Source organism: Scomber scombrus, chromosome 4 (genome assembly GCF_963691925.1).
Source record: "Scomber scombrus chromosome 4, fScoSco1.1, whole genome shotgun sequence".
In the NCBI taxonomy this organism is placed as follows: domain Eukaryota; kingdom Metazoa; phylum Chordata; class Actinopteri; order Scombriformes; family Scombridae; genus Scomber; species Scomber scombrus.
Genome location: NC_084973.1, coordinates 16885204 through 16907910, shown reverse-complemented (window position 1 = coordinate 16907910; position 22707 = coordinate 16885204). Strand labels below are relative to the sequence as shown.

At 38.6% G+C, this 22707-nt stretch overlaps 4 protein-coding genes across 4 annotated transcripts; 2 read left to right on the top strand and 2 right to left on the bottom strand.

Moving 5' to 3' along the window:
• Positions 1 to 56: 56 nt before the first annotated feature.
• On the top strand, positions 57 to 4235 carry gtf2h3 (general transcription factor IIH, polypeptide 3). Its single transcript, XM_062417401.1, has 13 exons — positions 57 to 436; positions 540 to 619; positions 697 to 803; positions 1755 to 1894; positions 2152 to 2214; positions 2719 to 2748; positions 2842 to 2870; positions 2958 to 3032; positions 3124 to 3177; positions 3266 to 3334; positions 3430 to 3565; positions 3657 to 3693; positions 3783 to 4235. The coding sequence occupies exons 1-13, from the start codon at positions 427 to 429 to the stop codon at positions 3850 to 3852; spliced, it is 900 nt and encodes a 299-aa protein (XP_062273385.1). The 5' UTR covers positions 57 to 426; the 3' UTR covers positions 3853 to 4235.
• Positions 4236 to 4456: 221 nt separating this feature from the next.
• psmd9 (proteasome 26S subunit, non-ATPase 9) lies at positions 4457 to 7560 on the bottom strand. The gene is made up of 6 exons (XM_062417689.1): positions 7411 to 7560; positions 7213 to 7312; positions 5890 to 6083; positions 5664 to 5765; positions 5271 to 5359; positions 4457 to 4959 (listed from the first exon to the last, which is right to left on the bottom strand). The coding sequence occupies exons 1-6, from the start codon at positions 7543 to 7545 to the stop codon at positions 4932 to 4934; spliced, it is 648 nt and encodes a 215-aa protein (XP_062273673.1). The 5' UTR covers positions 7546 to 7560; the 3' UTR covers positions 4457 to 4931.
• A 1098-nt stretch (positions 7561 to 8658) lies between these two features.
• On the bottom strand, positions 8659 to 14453 carry LOC133979110 (rab5 GDP/GTP exchange factor-like). The gene is made up of 9 exons (XM_062417550.1): positions 14212 to 14453; positions 12050 to 12241; positions 11362 to 11489; positions 10821 to 10972; positions 10639 to 10708; positions 10414 to 10549; positions 10225 to 10319; positions 9883 to 10139; positions 8659 to 9796 (listed from the first exon to the last, which is right to left on the bottom strand). Exons 2-9 carry the CDS (start codon positions 12211 to 12213, stop codon positions 9380 to 9382), a joined length of 1419 nt encoding a protein of 472 aa, XP_062273534.1. The 5' UTR covers positions 12214 to 12241; positions 14212 to 14453; the 3' UTR covers positions 8659 to 9379.
• Positions 14454 to 15999: 1546 nt separating this feature from the next.
• On the top strand, positions 16000 to 22089 carry cfap251 (cilia and flagella associated protein 251). Its single transcript, XM_062417854.1, has 20 exons — positions 16000 to 16173; positions 16320 to 16460; positions 16618 to 16727; positions 16813 to 16921; positions 17440 to 17520; positions 17614 to 17691; positions 17793 to 17834; positions 17956 to 18227; positions 18310 to 18486; positions 18575 to 18825; positions 19012 to 19163; positions 19663 to 19839; positions 19957 to 20141; positions 20219 to 20333; positions 20578 to 20741; positions 20842 to 20932; positions 21145 to 21288; positions 21391 to 21619; positions 21773 to 21877; positions 21968 to 22089. Exons 1-20 carry the CDS (start codon positions 16000 to 16002, stop codon positions 22087 to 22089), a joined length of 2919 nt encoding a protein of 972 aa, XP_062273838.1.
• The last annotated feature ends 618 nt before the right edge of the window (positions 22090 to 22707 follow it).

The following is a 22707-nucleotide window of genomic DNA, read 5'->3' as shown; positions in this document are numbered from 1 at the left end:
AAACTCTCGCGAGGTTTATTTCAAGTGATTATTTTTATCCAAACCGTGATCTTTCCCTAACCCTGACCAAATGTGTTTGTGCCTAAACCTAGCCAGACCTTAACCACAACGATGCCACATCATAAAACATTATTTTTCTAGTTAATGACAAACAAGAAACACCGCGTACAGGTCTCGCGAGAGTTTGTCGGATGCTGTATGCTGTGGATAATAGAAACATGAGTAAGTCAACAGTTAGCTGAAGTAAACTCGTGAATCTCGCTGGTTTTACAAAACTTTACGATGTCAGAGTATCTTGAGTAAAAGCCAGTTCACAAAGTAGTGTAAAGTTTCAGATGAAATATGGAAGCGAACAGAAGATAAACCTCCAGCCTTCAGTGTGTGGTCTCTGCTCGTTTCACATTGACGTTAGTAAGTCCTGTCGGGATGGCATCAGGTATGTCTTTGTCTTAAATCATGAGATATAGTTTTATTCACAGTGTGCACGTCAATGGCAGAGCTGCCAATATGTTCTTAAAATGTGTCCAATGTGTGTGCAGAGGATGAAATCAATCTCCTGGTGGTCGTCGTGGATGTGAACCCGATATGGTGGGGACAGCAAGCTCAACGTGAGCCAGAGGTAGTCCTGTTCACTTACAGGTTATTGTGTCTGACTCTTGGATGGTTTCTAATTGCTACCCTCTTCTCTACGCACAGTTCACCCTGTCCAAGTGTCTGGATGCAGTCATGGTGATGGGTAACTCCCACATGGCCATGAACAGGACGAACAAACTGGCTGTCATCGCTAGCCACTGTCAAGACAGGTAATTTCATAGTTCAGCTTCCAGGAAACTGAACTTAAAAGCCCCTTCCACTCAAAAATATATGTTTCTTCTTGATCCTGCAGTTGGATGTTTGGGTTTCACAGTGCTGAATGATATATATTTAGTTTGACACTAGAAAGCTGTTTTCACATCCATGAGCTGATTAAGGAAAGTTTCTCTGTGCTCACCTTAAATCTGAGACGTGTACGAAGACAATTTGTGACACAAAAACTGAGAATTGAGGACTTTTCAGTGAAGTAGGTGACATTTTGTATCTAGCAAAATGAACATTTGTGAAAAAGATTTGTAGATTTTAGATAGAAATATAATTTTAAGAATTTTGTACAAGGTTGAACTTTTTTCAGGAAGAAATCATGTAAGAGAAATTATTATACAAAGTTACAGTTTTACACGTCTTAAACATGTCTGGACAGGGCACCCTGATGTTTTTGGTTTGTGACTCATCATAAAAGAGTGTCTGGTTGGGGACCCTCGTCATATTTCAGCTGAGAGTGATTTCCTTTTTAAACTCCTCAGATGTTTTAACGTTAATATGTCAAAAGATTAATTATTTCACAAAAAAACGAAAAGATCCGGTCCTTAGTCCAAAAAATGAATACATATACTTAAATATATTTGTATGGAAGAACTTTTTTCTTCTTTCCTGTTCCATTAATGAACGACATGCCAGATTTATCTTGTGACCATTTGAAGGGGACCTGACCCTGAGGTTGGGAACCCCTGGACAACTGAATGCAGGACTTTTACTTGCAGTGGAGTATTTTTTCATCATTGTACTGGTGTCTCTACTTAAGGAAAGGATCTGAATACGTCTTCCAATGCTGTCAGTGTCCAGGATTGATTGTCTTCCTGAATCTAATATTTTGTAAGTTATGTTATATTTTTACGTCACTGCTTACATGCAAATCTCTCCCATTTACCTGGTTTCAGTCAGTTTCTGTATCCCAGTAAGAGCTGGAGAGGCGGGGACGGTGGGGAGGATGCATCCTCCAGTGGGGATGGAAAGTATGAACTTCTGTCAGTTGCCAACAACCTCATTGCAGAGGAGATGAGGAACATTATGTCAAAAAGTAGGTACAGGTCAATTTTTATGTGGGTAAAATGAACACAGGATATATTGTGAAGATTTTACTGCCCTATCATCAATAATACTTTTCACAACTCTTGAAATAAGCTTTCTCAACATACTGATAGCAAATCAAGTTGGAATAAAACTACTTAATTGCTGTCTTAGTAGTGACTGTATTGTATTTTTAGCTTTATTTTTGATTTATTTTACACTGTTGGTTATTCCTTGAAGTGAATTATGCCTCATATGTCATTACAGCTGAAGTGAGGGGAAATTCGACGGATACTTTGTTGGCTGGATCCCTCGCCAAAGCTCTCTGCTGTATCCTTTCAATAAAAATAGCAAATAACAGTTTTACCATATATAGCATGTACAAGCTTAGAATAAGTAAAGATACTAATAGTAGGATGTATTCACAATAATTAATGACTGCAGTAACATTAGAAGGACAAACTAAACAGACATTATGTTGCAGGAGCAAATGTTTCGCTTATTCTTACATGTACAGTTTCATATAGTCATCTACAGTTTGTAATATTTAGAGCGTCTCGACGTGTTGTATCCAGCTTTATATGATGAAGTTTATATACTGTAGTTGTTGAGAAATGGGGTGCACTTGATCTGTTTGTACTAAATGTGTTGGATGATGCGAATGCTATTCTGTTAGTAAAACTTTCTCCGAGTGGGTAATGGATTTTTTATTTTTCTTTTGCAAGGTTAGTTCAAATAAATGACTGCAGATTTTTTCTTTTGTCTGAACGAAGTAATGAGTGCAGCAGATCACTGAGCTGTTTTCCAAATTTCCCTTTAACTTTCAATATTCAGATATTCACAGGGTCTCAAAGGACATGGAAGGTAATTTTGTTAATATTTAGCTTAATATTGCTCTTCGATAAGTACTGTTGTTTTCTTTTCAATGCATATTAATTTATTCTTTTTCTTTTCTAGTTGGACGGGAGATAAAATCAAGAATACTGGTAATCTCTAAATGGTCTAATTTTATGAGTGTTTTGCTTTTATTCACGTGATTTTAAACACCATCCGTATTTCATTTTACTGGATAGGTGATAAAAGCGGCAGAGGATTGTGCCCTCCAATACATGAACTTCATGAATGTGATTTTTGCAGCCCAGAAGCAGGTAAATCATGTGTTTTTTCCACTTTTCTTTCACCTGTACAGTATGTTTAGTTTTTTGTTTGTTTTCTAAATCACCGTTTTCTGTTTTACAGAACATCCTGATAGATGCCTGCGTGCTGGATTCAGAATCGGGTCTCCTGCAGCAGGTACATTTTACAGCATGTACAGCTTTGATGTCCTACTCTGTATGTACCCATGTGTTTTACATCCAGCTGTTTTTTGTTTTTTTTCCAGGCTTGCGATATAACAGGAGGATTGTACCTGAAGATACCAAAGAAGATCGCCCTGGCACAATATCTTTTGGTGAGAGTGCAGCAAATCAAACATGGCTGAGATTATTGTATCTTAATGTTGTAACTGTTGTCACAGTGACGGTGATGATTGTGTTTTCTGAACAGTGGGTGTTCCTGCCCGATTCTGACCAGCGTTCACAGCTGTTGCTGCCACCGCCTGTGCACGTGGACTACAGAGCGGCATGCTTCTGCCATCGTAACCTCATCGAAATAGGTTATGTCTGCTCAGTTTGTTTGTCAAGTAAGCGCTCAGATCCCAAAAAAATCTTCATATTACTCTCAAAAGATGCATTTATGTTTTGTGGTGACACTATCTTGTCTTCTCTTCAAAGTATTCTGCAACTTCAGCCCCATCTGTACAACTTGCGAGTGAGTTTTAAAAAAAAGACTAAATCCCAAAGTTTCTCTGAACACTGTTGGTATACTTCTGAAATTTTACCATGTTTTTTTCTTCACAGGACTGTTTTCAAAATCCCACTACCACATATGGTCAAGGCCAAAAAGAAAAAACTCAAGACATCTACATGATTTCTGCAGAGATTATACCAACGTAGTTCTTTTCCTCTCTTGTGTTACAGATTATACCATTTTTGTTAGGCAGAGATTTGTAACATATTTCATTTACATCCTTTGAGGCAATTGGACCAAATGCTACTACTGAACTGATGTCACATTTATACCTGTTATTCTGGTATTTTGTTTTTATAGAAACAATCGTGTCTTCCTGAGTAATTTGATCAAAAGAATATGCAAATATTTAACATATAAAACATAAACATTTGGTCTGATTTCATAACATTTGTTTGCATGTCTTAATTGATGTGACTGAATTCACATTATATTAACAACTGGCAAACACTGACTTTTAGCAGGCTATGATGTTGAGTAATGAAGAGTCCCCACTTGAAAGAAACATATTTTGTACATTTTTTAAAAATAAAACTTTTTGAAATGTGTTTGGAAAATGTAACAAATGACATTTTTAGACATGTTGGTCATATACAGCTTTTTGGCATATCAGCTTAGCAGACAGGTCTACATAATGTAGATAGAAGTTCAAATTCTCTCTTCAGGCAATCATTGATGTGTAGAAGTGGGAATATTTTACTTAATGAGTACAGTGAGTCGTATGTGAAAGAATCATTCACTCAAAACAAATATTTTAATTGCATGTCACATGAACATCAAGTGAATCAATTATTTTCCAAAGTTTCCAGTGACTTATGTGTCTGTTTTTTCGTGCTACTCTTGAACCAAAATTACCAATTGCGCACAATATGTAGAAAAACTCATTCATTGCAACAACATTGGCGAAGTACATTCATGCTTCAACAATTAAAGTTGATTGTTTCAACAAGTAGGAATCTATTCAGCATATCCAGTAGAAAGGTTAGTACACTCAGCACGACTTCTGTAACAGAAGTGCTCCGACACTTTTTCATATATCCCAAACTAAAGACTGCCCCTGTATGAAGGAAATAGTTGTAGTTTTGATTAAGATATTGAAATTTCTGCAGTGTGTACAAAGTCAGTTAATTTCTTTGAAGCCATCAAGAGAAAACAAAAGTGGGAAAGGGCTTTCCCAATGCTGTGCAGAGTCATGGCGATCATCGAGGGATTGGAACAATGTTGCATCTGAAAAAGAAGAACGAGAGACTTGTGACTGATTTGAACCACTCTATACCTGCCTCCAACAATAGACAGCAATCTGAACCCTGCATTTTAAAGGTGTAGGAGTATTTTAGCAGTATCATGGCAACTTGTCGAAGTAATTCATGTGCACTGAGAGAAACGTTTACTCTGCTTTACTTGTAGCTTCTAAGCAATTTTGTTCCTGAAGGCTTCACAACTTTCTATGCATCTAAATACCAGCTACTCTATTAGACCTTCAACTGATGAATCTGTGCTAATCCAAACGTGTGACTGATTCTGTTGATGGCACTCACCCCAGCAGACCTCTGCCAGACCATCGCTGTGGAGTCAAGCTCATCTGAGCTCTCTGACCATCCCGGATCAATGCGACACGCAATGGTTTCTGTAGAAAGAAATGGCATTACAGAGATAGAAGGCACATAAGGCTGGGCAATATGATTATAGGAACATCCCTCGACGGCCAGAAGACCTTCAAACCACAAGAAAAAAATCTTTGCTGTTATGGAAAAATCTTAAAATAAATAAAGAGGAGCCAATTTTTAGCTGTAATCTCAAGGATTTTATTAGTCATTCTGGAAGATTTCTGTGTTAATTTAGACAACAAACTATCAGAAAAAAATAATAAAAACCACAACACATAAAATGCCCAATCAAAAAAGCAGCTGTGGATGACTTCATTAGCTTACCCCTTCACTGTGTTGTACCACAGAGGCAATGTTCTGCAGGTTCTGAAAGTTGTCTGTGTTCACAGAACCAAACTCAATTAGTTCATCTCCAACTCGCAGGCCCTTTGGAGAGAAACACAGCAGAAACTACGATCACAAGACAGAAACAGCTACTCTCTAAGTCTTAATGTCAAAATAGTTGAAGTTGGTCATATCTGGATATGAGAGCGTAGTTCACACCACTCACAGCTCCACAGGCGGGTGATCCTTGTGTGACAGTATCCACCCGTGCGAAGGGAGAAGGCAGGGTGACCTGCTGCTCCATCGCCTCTTCCTGGGCTTCGGCCTCATCCTGTTCATGCTTGGCTTTCTCTCGAGCATGCAACCCGTGTAGGGCTTCCTCTATTTCCAGCATGATGGCCTTGTGATCATTCTGCAGGCCTGAAAGACACAATCAAGCCATTACCTTAAAAATGTGTGGATTGAGACAAATTATGAAAAAGGTTATTCTCAAACTGAGAAATGCTGCAACACAGCTGCAACAATTAGACATCTTGTCAATCGACAGAAACTTAATAGCAAAAAGTCTAATAACTGATTTATGGTTTAACTTATTATTTACAGATCCCCTCCAGACATGTTTAAAGAAACAAAAATACCCCAAAATATATAAAATGATTGGAATAATAATTTGTCTGATAATGGTTTATACACAAAAAAGTTCAATACACACACATTAGTTAAAGATCATTAAAATCTACCCCTTATATGTATACTATAAAATAGGCAAAGTAATTGTATGTATCATAAATAATAAGTTTAACTGAAAATCAGAGGGTAGAGCGTTTGTCCCGACAGGACACGGCTCCTCCAGTTCACATGTGGATGTGTCCTTGCGCAAGGTACTTAACCCCAAATTGCTCCCGTGAATCAATGTGTGTGAATGGTTACTCTCCCTCTTGAGCAGGTTGGCACCCTGTATGGTAGCCCCTGTCATCAAAAACGCTTTGAGTGGTCAAAAAGACTAGAAAAGTGCTATATAAGTACAGTCCATTTACCAAATATTGTTGATTTCTACTGAACACTGTATTTTTTGCTGTTTTGTGTCATGTTACAGATGTAAACAAGGGATAGAAAATGAAGAGAATAAGCAGCATATACATTATAAATGAGTCAAGTTCCAGCTCTACACTGATAATTAACATACATAAAAATGATATCATTATCAATTAAAATATACTTATAGTCAATACTTGGCCAGTGGTGTGGAATGGCACCGTCCTGTATTTCCCAGTCAAGTATGTTTTACAGTATATTTACTATAAGATGCAGGAATTACCTTAAAGTTGTTTTATCTCAACATTTACAGTACTGTATATTGGTGTGGATATGGTAGATATTACCATTGATGGATAAACTATAGTGTAACTAACAGAAACAAAACCATAATCCTCATTATTTGCCTCAATGATCCTGGAACAAGGACTGGAAAATGTGCCCCCAAAACATCCTCTCACACAAACTGGTCACAGAAAACACCAGAAACAACAAATACTGTACTGTTACTAACAGGAAATGTTGTGTCTCGCTGCCCTGATCTGGTATAAGTTAACATCTGCTCTGGGGAAGCCCTCTGCGTCAACCAGGGGACCTTCAACTCCGACACCTTGCTGTAAACGTCATGTAAACACACAGTTAGTGACTGTAAGTTAGCCTCTGGTTAGCTTAGCGCTGCATGTGTCGCTTACTGGTTATCTGACAAACTTACGTCTTCCAAAACGTCGTAATACGCCTTTATCTGCTCTTCAATGTCATCTTTCTTTTTAATGAGGGTTTTTACATCCTCCATCGTTGTTTCCGAGTTTCCAGCACTGTTCTGACTGTTATCCCCTGTCATCCTCATGTTTGCACATCCGGTTGGTGTTTATGGTGTAACGGTGAATTATGTCACCCCGGCTGATTTAGGGCCTAATGGAGAATCTTCTTCTTCTTTCTCTATCACTTTAACTGCAGTTTTGTCGTATCTACGGGCTCTACTGCCACCAAGTGGTCGATAAAAGAAGACACCATCCTTTAAGAAATGTCAATGTCATGCAGTCACCAAATAATTCACAGCCCTTCTTTTGATTTTAAGATGGTCTTTTTTCGAGCCAAGCAGTTTTGGCTTTTGTTAACTCTTTCCCCTTCTGCATGTCACATTTACACATTTAAAGTTAAGTATGTCTTAAAACAATAGTCAGGTTCCCAAATGAAAAAAAGTTTTTCTTGCCATAATCATTCCTCCTGGTCATACTGACCGGTTCTTCATATTGCACTTATAAGGTAAGTGAAAATCTACAAGCCTCTTTATGTGCAAAAAAAAATATTTAAAAGTATGAAGCTAATATGAAGCTTCTGTTGTCCAAATTGTTAAATAAAATAGTTATATTTCAACATTAGTCTTTTTAGTGCCAGAGTCCCTTTTTTTGTTGAAATCACTGAAACACAAAGAGGGTATTTAATGCTAAATAGACTAAATGTGGCAGATATCCACTTGATATGACTAACTCACACTGCTGAAGTCTCATATAAGCTTTACATAAACTTTTAAATGCATTTTAGGCCAACATTTAAAAAAAGGATTTTGATGGGGATCTTTTCATAGCCGGTAAGAGCAGGAGGAATGATTACAGTGAGGGAAACCTATTTCAGGGTTCATTAGAGCACCTGATTGTTGTTTTAAGAGACTTACAAAAATGTGAACCTAACCTTTAAGTAAAACAATTACAGGCTGTGTTCCGAGTATTAAATTCATCCATGGAAAAAAACAACAAACCCATGTATAAAAGTAACTATTACTGAATTACTTACTTATTACTTAAGCAGTGGAAGAGCACTCCCAGTATAAAATCATTATAAGAATATTCACTGTTACAAAGCAGGAGTGACCAACCAAACTTTTACATTCCAATATTAAATATGATCATTCGTTCCTGTCTCCTGAAAATTAATGAAAAAAAAACACAAACACACAATATTAAATCATATATTTAATCTTTAATATAATATTGAATACAATCTTTTATCATAACATAAACTCCTTTAATTTCTTCAAAGATGTCAATAAAACATGTACCTACTCCACACTAATACAGGTGGTAAAATAAATACAATTGTTTTGCACCAGTTATTTCCTCCTCATACAGACAGTGAAGGCAACGTAGAACTCAAAAAACCTGATTTAACTAAATACACCCTGTGACTTGTAGTGGTCTAAGTGGATCAACTGCGATCTAACACTTTCTCCCCTAGCATATGTATTCATTTCACAGCAGTTTATTTAAAGGCACATTGACATACACTAAAAGAAAAAGCTTTTAAATAAGCACCCTTAAAGTGTTAGACAATATCTTTAAGTGCTGTGTAACCTGAGTGCTTAAATATGACTTCTGATCAATATTTGTGCATACATTACTGTTAATTGGAATGTGTGTGTAATGACCTTCATCCTCAAATAGGAAACAAGTGCAAATTATTATGTTAAAGCCATTAAAAGCCCCCATGCTATCAATGGAAAAAGTGTCCTTTATCAATATTTCCTTCATGTTCAAATGGCTTACAAATTCCCAGCTTTCTATGGTTAAAACTTGTGTGAATGTGGCACTGGAATACACATGTGTTTCTTCTGCAACCTATAAACGTTAGTGCTGAGGATTTTAAAAAGTCAAGTACCAGATTAGATGTTTCTTTTTAAATAGCTAACATTCTGTAACTTCAGGACCTGCATGTTTATCTGAAAGCAGCAGCACCATCTGGTCTTCAGTGTCATCCCCCTGTTGCTCTGTGTCATGAGATGAAGATGAGTGCTCTGAGTGCTCTGCTTGAGCGGTTATCTCCTTCTGCACCAGAGCAAACTGGGCTGTGGCCTCATCCAGTTGGGAATTAACTGTTTGCACCCACTTTTGTAGCTGCACATTGAGAGCATCCACTCCTTGATCCAGCTTCTCTTGTCTGCCCTGCAGCTCCTCTAATAGGTGTTGTGTTTCAGTGGTAACTTTCAGCCTCTTGCTTCGTGCAAAGGGAGCTGGCTGACGCAGCATGTAGCCGTCAAACTCTTCTGGACTGAGGTTGAGTGCTGGTCCATCCAGTTTCTCAATGAAGGCCACTGCACAAGACTAAAACAGAGGACAGTGGCATGAGTGCATCATTGTTTTATTGTATGCCAAACAAGTAAATTTAACTACACTTGCAATGAACTGACCAAATTTGTGAAATAGTAGCCGCTCTCTCCCGCCATTAGACTGTGAGGGAGACCAAAACGAATCACATATTGCATGTTGGAGTGTAGACGAGGCGGATTGGCCTTCAGCACCACATAAATCAGGCCTGACAGGAAGTCATCAGCATTAGCGGGCTCACTGCTGGAGCTGGAGAGCGCTTCGAAGACATGCTGACTACATTTGGACACACATGCCAGTTTGTCCTGAGGCGCTCGTTTGGCATCCATCTCAATTATGGCTGTTGAAAAAAATAGGTGTTACAAACAAGCAAGAAATTTGACTTAATTTCCCTCATGAGATGAAATAGAGAAATACTGAATCACCTGTTATAGCTGGAAGAAAGGGGTCACCTGTAACTGTGGTGTTTTTTTCAGGAAAGGGTACACTCAGCATCTGCGGAGTAACCCAGTTTAATGAACTGCAAAGAAAAAGACATCAGTCAGCGTCCATCAGGAGTTTCCATCAGAGGTTTCAATTTAAAGCAACACTGGTAACTTGGACATGAATCTCACCGTATCCTCCTCTGAAGAGCCAGGTCTTTCTGTTCATCGTCACAGCTGTCATGACAGAAAACCCATTTATGCAACCGTGTCATTATCAACTTCTCCACGTGCTCCATTATCTGAGTGACCTGTGCCTCGGAAAAACCTAAATATAAAAACAATTCAAAAGTCATTTCATATTCTTGTACTGGTAGAATAAATGGCCCGAGAAGTGCTGAACCGATGTGTACTCACTGCTAAAATATTCAGCGAAGGACTGGTAGAAATCCTGCACAAGATCTGACTGTTTCTGTACCGGCAGATCCTGTAAAGATAATGAGACTCTAATCAGAGTAGCTCTGCCATGCAAGATCAAAGAGATGTTATGAAAACGGTCATTGAATAACCTTATTAAACTCTATTAAACAGATATATACATGGTAAGCCTCCATTGTTTTGAGGAAAGCTGTACATCGGGACTGCAAGCGCTGGGAGGGTGGGCTCCGAAGTATCTTCAGGAAACCAGTAAAGTCTCCAGGCTCAAGGCTCTGGAAGGCTTTTAACACATTTGCATGGCTTTCAGAAGACTCTAGAGGGGGGAAAGAAGTTAAGTGTTGATTATCAACATCACAGACAACCAGGGCCAATCTCTGGCAGCAGAAGCTCCATGTTGGTTGTAGTTGGGGTTAGGCTTAGAGTTTTGTTATTTTTCCCAATTACCAGCTAGTTAATGTTGCTCTGTTTTTAAGGCTTTGTTATCTTTTCTCTGTCAAGAACGTTTTGCTCTTAATATGCCTGGAATCTGACCCAAATTTGGTAAAATAGCTGATGAGATTTTTACTCTAAGGCACAAAAAACATTCCAAATACCAATGGGCCATCAGAAACTATTGCATTAAGAAACACTCTAAAAAGATAACTTTTTCAATGAATGTATTTGAGAGCACAGAATCAAAGCACACAGAACTACCACAAGTACCTTGACGTTTGGGAGGTGATGGGCTACCCCAAAAGAGCCTCCTCATAGTGTTAATTCGACGGCTCTTTTCTGTACTTTTCTTCTCCTCAAATTTGGAGAAGGTGAGAGGAGTTCCATCATTGCTTGGTCTGCGAGAAACAACAACATTAGATATTCAAAACTAAACCCTGTTTTAACCTGAAAGACTAAACACACCAGACCACCATGGTAATATATCAAACCATGGTCAAAATGTCATTATACCTGGAAAAAAATGTTAAAACCTAAACACTTTGAGTGATTGCTAAACTGTGTGTTCACAGTTGGCTACAAGACGCCAATTCTGCCTTTGTCTGGGGTGCTCGTGCAGTGTGTGGTGGCTGACTGTCGTATATTGCACCTTTAAATGTCTGTATGAGTGTGACTGTGCCCAAATCCATGAAAAAATGCCTTTTCTGTATTTCTCTATGCATTTGGTTGTTTTTAGAATAGCTAGACTGCTTAAATCTGCATTCCTGCCTGTCATTGGTAGTGATGTGATACCATGATGCACTATTTTCAAATGGTCTTCTGTGGATCCTCTTTGAATTTTGTAAAATATATCGCTGTTTTCTTTTTCCTTCTTTTGTCCGTCATTGATTCTTTTAATAATGTAAAGTGCATTGAGACACCCTGGTGTGATTTTGCCCTTCAATAAACTTCGACTTACCTTGAACTTGTATCTTGTCTCTCGGCTCCATCTGGACGGGCTCTCTCTCTCCAGCACTTGGAGCAGAAACCTTGCCATGCAGGGTTTCCATAATACCCACAGGCGTTCTTGCAGAGCAGCTCCTCCTGAGAAACTCTGATTCCTCTTTGCTTGTCTGTCCACATTGTAGAGCTCTTATTATATTACTCCCAACTGTTGGATATAACATTAATATATCAGGACAGAGAAAGAAAAATCAGTTTTCAGTGCAACTCTAACTCTGATTCAATGTATGAGTGTTCAAAGGAAACCATGTCTGTCTTGTGTTTGTGGCTGCAGGAAACTAAGTCTCACGTGCTTGGTGTTCGCTACTGAAAAGCCTGGTTGTCCTAAACATGGCACATAACCTCAGGCATCTTTACTTGGCTATAGTCATACATCACACAGACATCAGACTTGCACCACACAGTGCTTCACATTAAAACCCAGAATACTCCTCTCAAATACTCTTGAGCTTCATGATTTCAAAAAGTGTGGCCTTTAAGAGGATGAAAGCTGCTGAAGTTGTGTCTCTGAGTCAACGCTACGTATTTAGCCAAATGTTATTTAACTTGTCCATCAATGTATGTGCAGAGTTTGACACTTGGAGTCCGTTTTCACATTAATCTGCTGTAGAAGGAAAGTGTCTCTGAGCTCACTTTAAATCAGAGTTTAAAGTGTGTATGTGTGAGCATTATTTAGGGACTAGTTTGGAGCCAATAATGATTCAATATGCAACTTCATGAAACTCCAGCATTCATAAACAACAATCAACTTTTCAGTGAAGAAGACATCTTTTATCCAGCAGTTACATTTTTGAACTGAAAAATATTGTAGATTCATAGTTACTGGATTTCTCAATGAAAGAGAAGATACAATTAGGGATGTGTAGGTAATTTAACTTTTAATTTAAAAAAACAAAACATATTATTAATATTATAATAACTAATATGTATTCCAAGAAGAATATTTTTTTAAATACAGGAGGGTATCTTTAAATTTAAGATATCATCAACATTGTTTGAAGGAAAACTGTAGTGTTTAACAAAACACTACAGTGTTTTTGTCATTATGTTTTCCATGCAATGTTTCTGTAATGTGTCTTTCTTGTTCTGTACACACATCTATTGCATAGCATATATGTCTGTGCTGGGGGAAGCAGCCCTCCTCTGTTACTCTTCTTGAAGTTTCGTCCATTTTTTCCCCGCTTTGGTGACTTTGTACTCCTTCAAATCGAAGGTCTAAAGGACAGAGGATGTTGTATTGCTGTATAGACTGTAAAACCCTCCTTAGGCAGATAATTTGTGATACTGGGCTACACAAATAAAACTGCTTTGACTGCAGTTTAGATAGTTTATGTATGTATTCTTATAAAATGACAAGTGCTTACGTAAATTGTATATCGACTCACAGTTACATCAACACAACTTTAACCCTCACATACTGTTCATATTCAGACTCTTCACCGTATCCCCTTTTAATTATTCTCTACCAAATTCTTGCACAACAAATCACTCATGAATACGTCATCAGTCATATATATTAAGCAAGATTAATCCTTAATGAGGCTTTCAGTGACATGAGAAAGTTTATTATTCATTTTTTACACTAATCGTTTATGGAGAAAAAACATGAACTATATTAAATGTGAAGAATGCAACAGTATGTTTTGGAATTTTTGAATAAATATGGGTCAAAACCTCTAAAAATAAGATGTATCAGATGCACTCAAATATATTCAGGAGAAGACATCAAATTTCAGGCTAAAATTAAGAAGTATTTATAGTGCATTTACTGCTTTCAAATGTAAAAATTGGTCAAATTTGACCCTGAACAGTATGTGAGAGTGCTTGTTTCTTTCTACTCCTTATCCTTCATTACAGGTTTTATGTTGATAGCCAGTAAGGTAATAAAATAAAAGGAGAAGCTGAGCTCACAGGTAAGATATGCTCACAGGTTTATGAGAGCTCAGCGTTGGCTAATTACCGCTGTTAGCTACTTAATAGTTTAGTCAGCTGAGCGGATTGGAGACAGCAACCGCCGCTAAAGTAAGCTATCTTATTTCGGTTTAATGTATTAACTTTTCGACTTATGTCGGAGTTTAACAGGTAATTTTCATATGGATGATAAAAGCGTCTCCTCACCTGTCAGCTGGTGAAATCATAACTTGCCGCTTCCTTATCGATGTGCTATTTTTCCTCTTTCTGCTGTCTTAATCGTCACAAACTCCTCCCTACGACAATCCTTCACACGTCGCTAAATGAGATGTAGTGAAAAAAGAAAGCGCGGAGGTGAAAATGTGAGACAAACTATAAAAAAACATTAAAGGTTGACGACATGAAGTCCAGTCAGCTGCCGAGATCAGCTGCTGTCAAAGCTGTGCAACCGGAAAAACCTTCCGTTCACGAAATCCTTCTTTTCCCTCCTCTTTTAGTGTTAATGTCATAATGGCCCATTACTGTCACCTACTGGACTGGAGTATCTTCCAGAAAAAAATAATGCTCTCTTTTATTCCTGTTACTCTTAACAGGGGCGGATCTAGGAATTGACACCGGTCTGGGACTAAGCCCAGAGCACCCAGATCCAGGGACAATTTTTATTTATTTTTGGATGGTTCACATGTGCATAATTTAATTGTACTGCATTGTATCAGTACTGCAAACATTAGTGGTAGTAGTTAGTAGTAGTAGTTTGGTCCTTATTAACTATTTTCCAAAGAGAATGCACATATAAATAAATAGATAACAATAAGGCACTACATCAAAAGGAATAAAATATTACATAATTGTTTTTAACTATATTTCACTCAGTAGCACTGCCTCAACTTCAGATGTTTCATTCTTAATCACATTTCTGAAAAACTCACTCAGATTTAATCAGCAGCTGGTTGAAGTTACTGGGGAAAAAAATAGATTCTGGCTTTTGAGAAAAGATTCGGGGCTGCAGTCCCAAAAGCCCCCCACCCCCACCCCAGTTCTGCCCCTGACTCTTAAGGAATTATTTAGAAGAGTGCGTAGTTGTCATGATGTCTTTTCGTCATTGTGTCTCTCACCACTTAATACTGATATTAATTCCCTTATTTCTTTATGATATCTGTTGTAATTACACGTTTGTCAGTCTGGTTTATTACAGTGTGTACACATTGCAGCAGGGTGCTTGTATTTCCTGTTAAAGTTGGAACCAGTTAGTGATGTTTCCAAAGACAAGGTGTTGTCCAAAAGTATCCTGGCAAAATGTAAGCCAATTTAATAGAACAATAGAACTGCCTGTGTTACTTGTTACTGCCCAGGAAGTGCTCAATAAAAGTACTTTAGTTTATAGCCTGCTGTACTTTAGTATTGATTACTAAAACAAATTTAGAACTACTCGACTCATCGCCCAATGCATTATATTTAATGGGATCTTTATATCTTAACATGTTAAATCTCTTTTTTTTTCAAGTGCAGCCAAATCATTAAATCTATTTAAAAGATCCTTCGCTCCTACAGCCATCATGCTGTCTAATTCTTCAATTATTTACAGGAGAGCTAACAGACTAATTGAATTTCCCCTCGGGGATAAATAAAGTAATTTTCAATTTGAATTTGAATTTGAATGATCATCTATGCTTTTAGTTTGAAAATCCTGATGGTCCTCCAATAGCAACAGTAACTAGGCAACGGCACGCTTCAGCAGCAGAAGCTACAGAAGTCGTGTTTTTTTTCATTCAGAATAGATAATAATTTAAGATTAAAAAGATGATTTTTACACCAAAACGTACAGTTTGTACACTCTTTAATGTGGAGAAGTAGATAATAGCTGCATTGTGGTCGTTTGTTTTCGGTTGTTTTAACGCTATTTGTCAACTTCCTTAGCCTACTCTTACAGGCTGCACCTTTGGCCTTTAGCGGTGAGTTCAAGCGGGCCAAGTGGTGTACAATCAACCCGCAGGTATGATTAATGATGAAGAGGAGGAAATGAGTCAGATGGAGAGCACAAAGGTCAGAGAAGATGGTCAGAAAAGTGACTCTGATAGACTGAAACTGACGGGAGAGTCTCAAGTCTACACTGCAACCAGAGAAACACTTTTCCCAAAGAAGGCAGCTCACACTAGAGCACATGCACTGGCAAGTAGATGCTGTTGAATGTGTGTATATGTACACTTGCAATCAAGAGGGTTTTAATGAGAAATGTTCACCTCAAACAAGAAGTCCTATGATTAAATTAAGATTCATTGACTCATGAAAGCACTGCCAATTTGCTCTGCACGCAGTCTCTAGAGTGGGTCTTCGGGATGAATCCTGCTCTTCCTGTCTTCAGTCTGCAAGACCACGATCAGCTGGTGGTCCTCTATGCTGGAGCTCATGTTGGGATCATATACAATCACACCTCAAACTCTCAGCACATACTTCAGGTCAGTTTTCGACTTCTTGTGGAATATGAAGTTTAAAAAAAAAAGACAGTGTCCTTTCCGTGCTATGAATGATCTGGGCAGCTATGGATAATTTTTGATAGTATTGTCATATGCAGGTTGCACTGTTGGTTATAAATATACTCTTCAATACTGTCAGGGTCACTCCAGCTCCATTTCATGCATGTGTGTGAGTGAAGACAGACGCTGGATTGCAACAGCAGATCACGGCCCGGAAAGCACAGTGATGATATGGGATTCCTACTCTGGGTAGTTCTTGATTCGATATGTATGAATATTTTCACATATCAATTTTTGCTCCTGACGGTAACCACATGTATGATGAATATTCCAGTATTCCTGTGCACACATTGTTCGATTGCCACCCTGAGGGGGGTGTCATTGTGATGGCATTTTCAAAGGACACAAAATATCTGGTATCCATCGGGGGTGGAGAAGTTCAAGTGAGGATGACAGCATCATTTTATTTCTGTTGTTTTGTGTCTTGTCTAGATTGTGAAACGTACAGATTAGGATACAAACAGAGAACAAATTATGATTTCCACTAGCAGCACTTTCTGTTCTTGTACCATTGATGATAAATAGGGAACACATGTTCACAGGACTCACTCTGATTTTGAAATAGTGATACTTTTTTCTCTAAAATGAAGGTACAGAGTGTAATACCAGCAAATGCTGTGTGACTTTCCTTCATTTGAATGAAGATGACATGACAAATGACATTATATTATTAGAGTTAGGGTTGAAACACAACTTTACATTAAATATTTATACCAAATGGTCAATGTGTTTTACTAGATATGACAAAGTTCACAAAAACAACTTAGATAAATTCTGTGAAACTAAACATTTGACAATCTTGTCTTTCTTGAGTAACTTTTCCATCTATTCATGTCTTACATTATATAGAGTATACTGTATATGAGTAGATTTTGCAGTGATCAGAATGATTTCTTTGCAGCATGTGAGTGTTTGGGATTGGACAAACGACACAGAAAAGCCTTTGTGGTTTACTGAACTCAATCCTGAACATGGTTTTCAAGTAAGTCGAATTTGTTTTCTTTTTTTTCAACCTTACTTTACGGATATGACACTCAGGTGATCAAATGTTCAAACGCTGCATTGTTTTTTTCAGGATTATATCATTTTTAATCAAAATGATAGCACGCAGCTGCTCAGCAACAGTAAAAGCCAAGTTTTACTTTACAGCACCGTAAGTGCCACTGGTCCTTTTTTATTGAAGTCGTAATTCAGTATTTCAGTAAAATGCTTTTTTACTTTATATGTTGCAATAATCATTTGGTGTGTTTTTAGGCCCAGGGAAGTTTGCAGTACTTTCCCCTGAAGATTAACAAGGTAAAGATGACCATCAAGATCAAGATTTTGGAGGAGATGTCAGAGATGTTTCTGTCTATTATGGCAATGAGTGTTTTGATAAATATTTTTACACTTACATATTTATTGTTTACCACTGCAGTTCTATAACACAGCCCCCTCTGGAATTAGTGCAGCTGAATTACCTCGCCCTTCTCCTGGCCATTCTCACACTGCCGACATAGGTGGCGGGTCATTCAGCCAGTCCGTTTTTCACTGGAAAGAGCCTGAGGTCCTAACAGCCACCGCAGCAGGTGGCATTGTGGTGTGGCAATTGATGAAAGACTTGGCTGCGAACAAAAGCCTGACCAAAGATAAAGTCCAGGTCATTTCCCTCCAGGAAGAACCAATCACTGTGCTCACCGTAACTGACAGGTAGCCAGAGCCAGAAATATTAAACGTTGTTATCTTTTGTTGTCTTTTATTTACTTTGCATGTGTTTTGTTTGATGTCACAGCTGTATCGTAACTGGCGACACCCGAGGACATATCAACTTTTACGACGGAAACTTCATGCTTCTGACTTGGTACAGAGATTTCAACCTTGATGCTATTGTTTCCATTTCCTTTTCCAAAGAGTGCACAGAAGGATATCTGGAGGATTGTACTGTCGAGGAAAAACCATCAATTATCAGGTAAAAGAATTACACTTGTTTTGCTTGTGAAAAAACAAGTAACCTAGAAAACTGCATTTTAGCCAAGCTGACCTTTCTGTTTCTACAGGAACTTTGTTGTGTCAACAGCCAGCTCCACAGTAGTACATGTAAATGCTCAGAAAGGTGTCCCTCAGATCCTGATGTGTGAGAATTGTGAGCCTCTACATGCAGTGGCCTGCCACCCCAAAAAGCCAGATGTGGTCATGGGAAATCAAAGTGGCATTTTAAAAGTGTGGGACTATAACCAAAAACTGACCATCTGCAGCAGAGCCTTTGAAACAGAGAAACAGATTCAGTGTGTCACGTTTGACCCTCAAGGTGAGTCAGTATTCTCAGCCCTCAACACGGTATCAAACAAACACATTTATTTGTTGTTTTTGCAACAAACAAGTTTGAGTTGTCGGCTAAAACTGCATTTAGCTAGTTTAACCCAACTGCTGCATGAATGTGGAATTTGTTATTACATCATGTACTGTAAAGAGCCCCCTTTTTGTATCTGAACAGGTCTGTACCTGGCTGTCGGCTTTGGCAGTGGAGCTGTTCACATACTGGATTCAACAACTTTACAAAGTCATCCAGAAGAATGTTTCCATTACACTAAAGACGCCATCCAACACATCACTTTCTCCTCAGACTCAAACTATCTCGCTACTGCGGTGAGCAAATTCTGGGTGTGGTTTGACCAGATTTGATTGACAGTGACACACGACCCATTAATAGTCTTCGGATCCTGATCAAATGTTGCTAAATTCTGATTGGTGGAAGGACATACGTGACATACATGAGCTCCACCCATTGCAAACTAGTAAGAAGAGCACAGAGAAAAATAGAAATACAGACATGTAGGATCCCATTACTCATAGTAACAAGAGGACTGAGGAAATCTTTTCAGGGCTTTAAAGCTGTGATTATCGGGGGATGAGCAGTGACGTATACATACAAAGAGATTTTGTGACATTAATGCAGTAAATCTTAATTATTACCAACAGCACTGATCATTTTTCGTCTTTGTGTGTCCAAGTATCAAGTTCATTCAGCACTAAATAGGTTTGATGCTATGATTACGGATTGCAAATCTACTTCTACGCTTGAACATTTTCACAACTTCCAGTATGACGTGTACCTTTTCTTTCATTGTTCTGACCTAATTGTTAGGATGCCGGAAAAGCAGTGACGGTGTTCCGCTTGCAGACTAATGAGGACTCATTGCCTCGTTGGACATATCTGGGCAGGTACCGCTCCCACTACAAACCCATCAAAGACCTTCTTTTCGGGGTGCACTTGGACAGCACCCAACCCAGACTTCTTTCTCTGGGCATGGACCGCCGACTGGTTAGTCTGTTTGTCAACATTGTGGGCCTCTGGACTAGTTTGGTGTTTTGTAATGTTGTTTATTATACCAGATATTTAGCACCCACCTCTCTCTGCACGTGTGGGACTGAATAATAGGTGGAGTATGACCTGGAAAAGAGTGAAGTTAACCAGCTCCTCATTTTAAGTTCGGAGCGTGTTGAGCAAAGCGCTGTGCCAACGTGCATGGCCTGGTATCCACCCCTCACTGCAGAGCAATTTCTTCTCATTGCGTCAGATCAATACAAGATGAAACTTTTAAACAGCACTACCAAGATGTGCAGGTATGTGAAATACTGTAACAAGATTATATTTTTTGTGAAATGTATTCTTCTTACAGTTATTATTGTGTTTAAAACAGAAAGACTCTCCTTGGCCCAACATATGGAACTCCCATTAAGAAAGTAGCGGTTCTTCCTGTTTCTGAAGACCGTGAGACAAGCTCGTATTACATGGCGTTTATCACAGACGACAAGGTCAGAGCTAGAGTTTCTTTGTAATCTTTTATAAAATAAGCTGCTTTATAAATATCAAAATGAAGCTCTGTGTTTCAAAGTACTAATTAATTACTCGTTATTTAGATAACTTGGTAATCCTACTCCATTAGACAGGCCCCTGGACTATCTTGAAATGTAGTCCTTTTTTGAGCATGTTGGTGTTTTGGTACAACAGAATCAGATCAGTGACATTACCACTAAGAGTGTGTTGTACTTCCTGCAGGTGGGCCTCCAGATTCTGCCTCTGGATGGGAACCCTTACAAGTCCAACGCTTTGATCTGCCATCCGTACGGGGTGTCTGCGTTTGCCTGCTCCTATGACGGCCAATTTGTTTTTACGGCAGGTGGATCTGACTGCACTGTCCTGTCATGGGAAACAAGCTTCAAGTAAGTTGTAATGGTACCAACCTGAGGACTGGAGGAAATGCATGAGAGATGAAATCACATTTCATTGAGTCAATCCTTGTTCTTGGTATGATACCTGCAGTGCGTTGGAGGCAGTGGCATCCTTGGGAGGAAAGGACATGGCACCCTTTTACACTCTTTTAGAGGAAGGCAGAGATGGCAAGTTCTACAGAGTGAGTTCATGTGGCACAAATCTAAAACTCAGTAGAGAACTAGAAATAGTGGGTGGGTTTACTGTTTTGTACAAGGGATGCTTTTGTGGAAAGATATAACAACCAACATATGAAATATTTTCTGTGTGACAGTATTGTTTATTTTCACATATTTACTGTATTTTTGGATTAAAGAAGCCCACAGGATTAAGATGAAGCTTTTCCGTCCTTAGGAGATGGAGGACTTCTTCTATTACTGCCAGATCCGTCATCAAGGCATCGACTCAATGGAGAAACGACAAGTGTCTACCAAAATTCCTCTAACAGAGGTTCCCTCCTTCATGAGGGCGTTGGCTTACTTCCCTACTGAACAAGAAGTACAATAAATGTCATTTTATCTGGCATTAAAACATTGCAGAAATTATGATTTTACACCTCAGGACTGTGATAACAGATCACTGTATTGTTTTTTTTACTAGATTGAAGACATGCAAAATGAGGTCAAGTTCAGCAAATACGCTGAAACAGGAAAATATGTGACTGACATTGACCTGGAGGAGTTTATCAGGCTGTATGTCAACCACCGGCCAGCCTTCGGAATCTCCAGCTATGAGCTTAGGCAAGCTTTTCACGTCCTCTGTGACCGCAATAATTCACGTCAGCACGTTCTGCAGAGACATGAGCTGCTGGAGCTTCTACAGGTTCGAGGTATGTTTCAGGCTTCTCAGTCAGACAAGGTTTAGTCAGCTGGGATTTCTAATTTTTCCACATTCATTTTTTTTTTCTCTGTTATTTTTATACTTCATTGTCAGCTTGTCACAAAGTTCAACTTGTGAAGCATTTTAATGTGGTCTTTGACAGGGGAACCCATGACAGAGGATGAAGTGGCCGAATGCTTCACTTCACTTCTTGGCCTCAGCGAAGCAAAAGAAGAAAGGGAAAGTTCTGACATCTATAAAACTGAAAGTATGTATCAGAAAAACTCGAGAATTCACATATCTGCTTCATAAACATCATTACTTTTCGATGTGTGTGTATGTGTGTGTGTGTGTCCAGGTTCGGAATATTCTCTAGAGAGTGCGATCCCAGATGAGATCTCAGTGGAGACATTTACAGGTTACATCCTGGGCTTTCCATTGTCAGCACAGCAGGGCGGCAGGTCCTCCTCTCCAGAGTGAACAATGAACTGACTACTCAACTCTGCTGAGCTGAGTTGTGTTGGCAATAAGCGTTTGACTCACAGAGATGCTGTAATTTTATGTCCCTGCAGGTGAAATATTACGAATGAAGTGGCACGATTCAATAAAATGCTACATCCATGTCTTCAGGTGTGCTCCATCTTACATATAAAATGCAGTCATTTAAACCGCTTACACATACAGAATATTTGTAGATGAACAAATCAAACGGTAAATACACAAGTTGCATACAATACACTAGTGGTAGGCAAATAGCAGCCCGTGGACAAAATCTGTCCCTCCAGCAAAAATATATTGGCCCCCTGATGGAAGCTGAAGTTTTTGCTCTCATAGTTTACATCAGTATCATCTTTATCCTGTATTGAGTTTCTATATTTTTCATTGTATGGACAGCTAATCAATAGCAGTGTGGACTGAGTTCAGATGTCAGTACGGTTGCACCTCAATGCACTGTGCTGTGTTGTTTTTCCCCTCTTGGTATTTATATGTTTTTATCAATTTTTTTTTTTTAGATATTTGAGAATAATAAGTTGTCTCAGACTTTTAGATCCTACTGTATATCTTCATCCTTTCATGTTGCTCTGCTGTGGGCTGGGA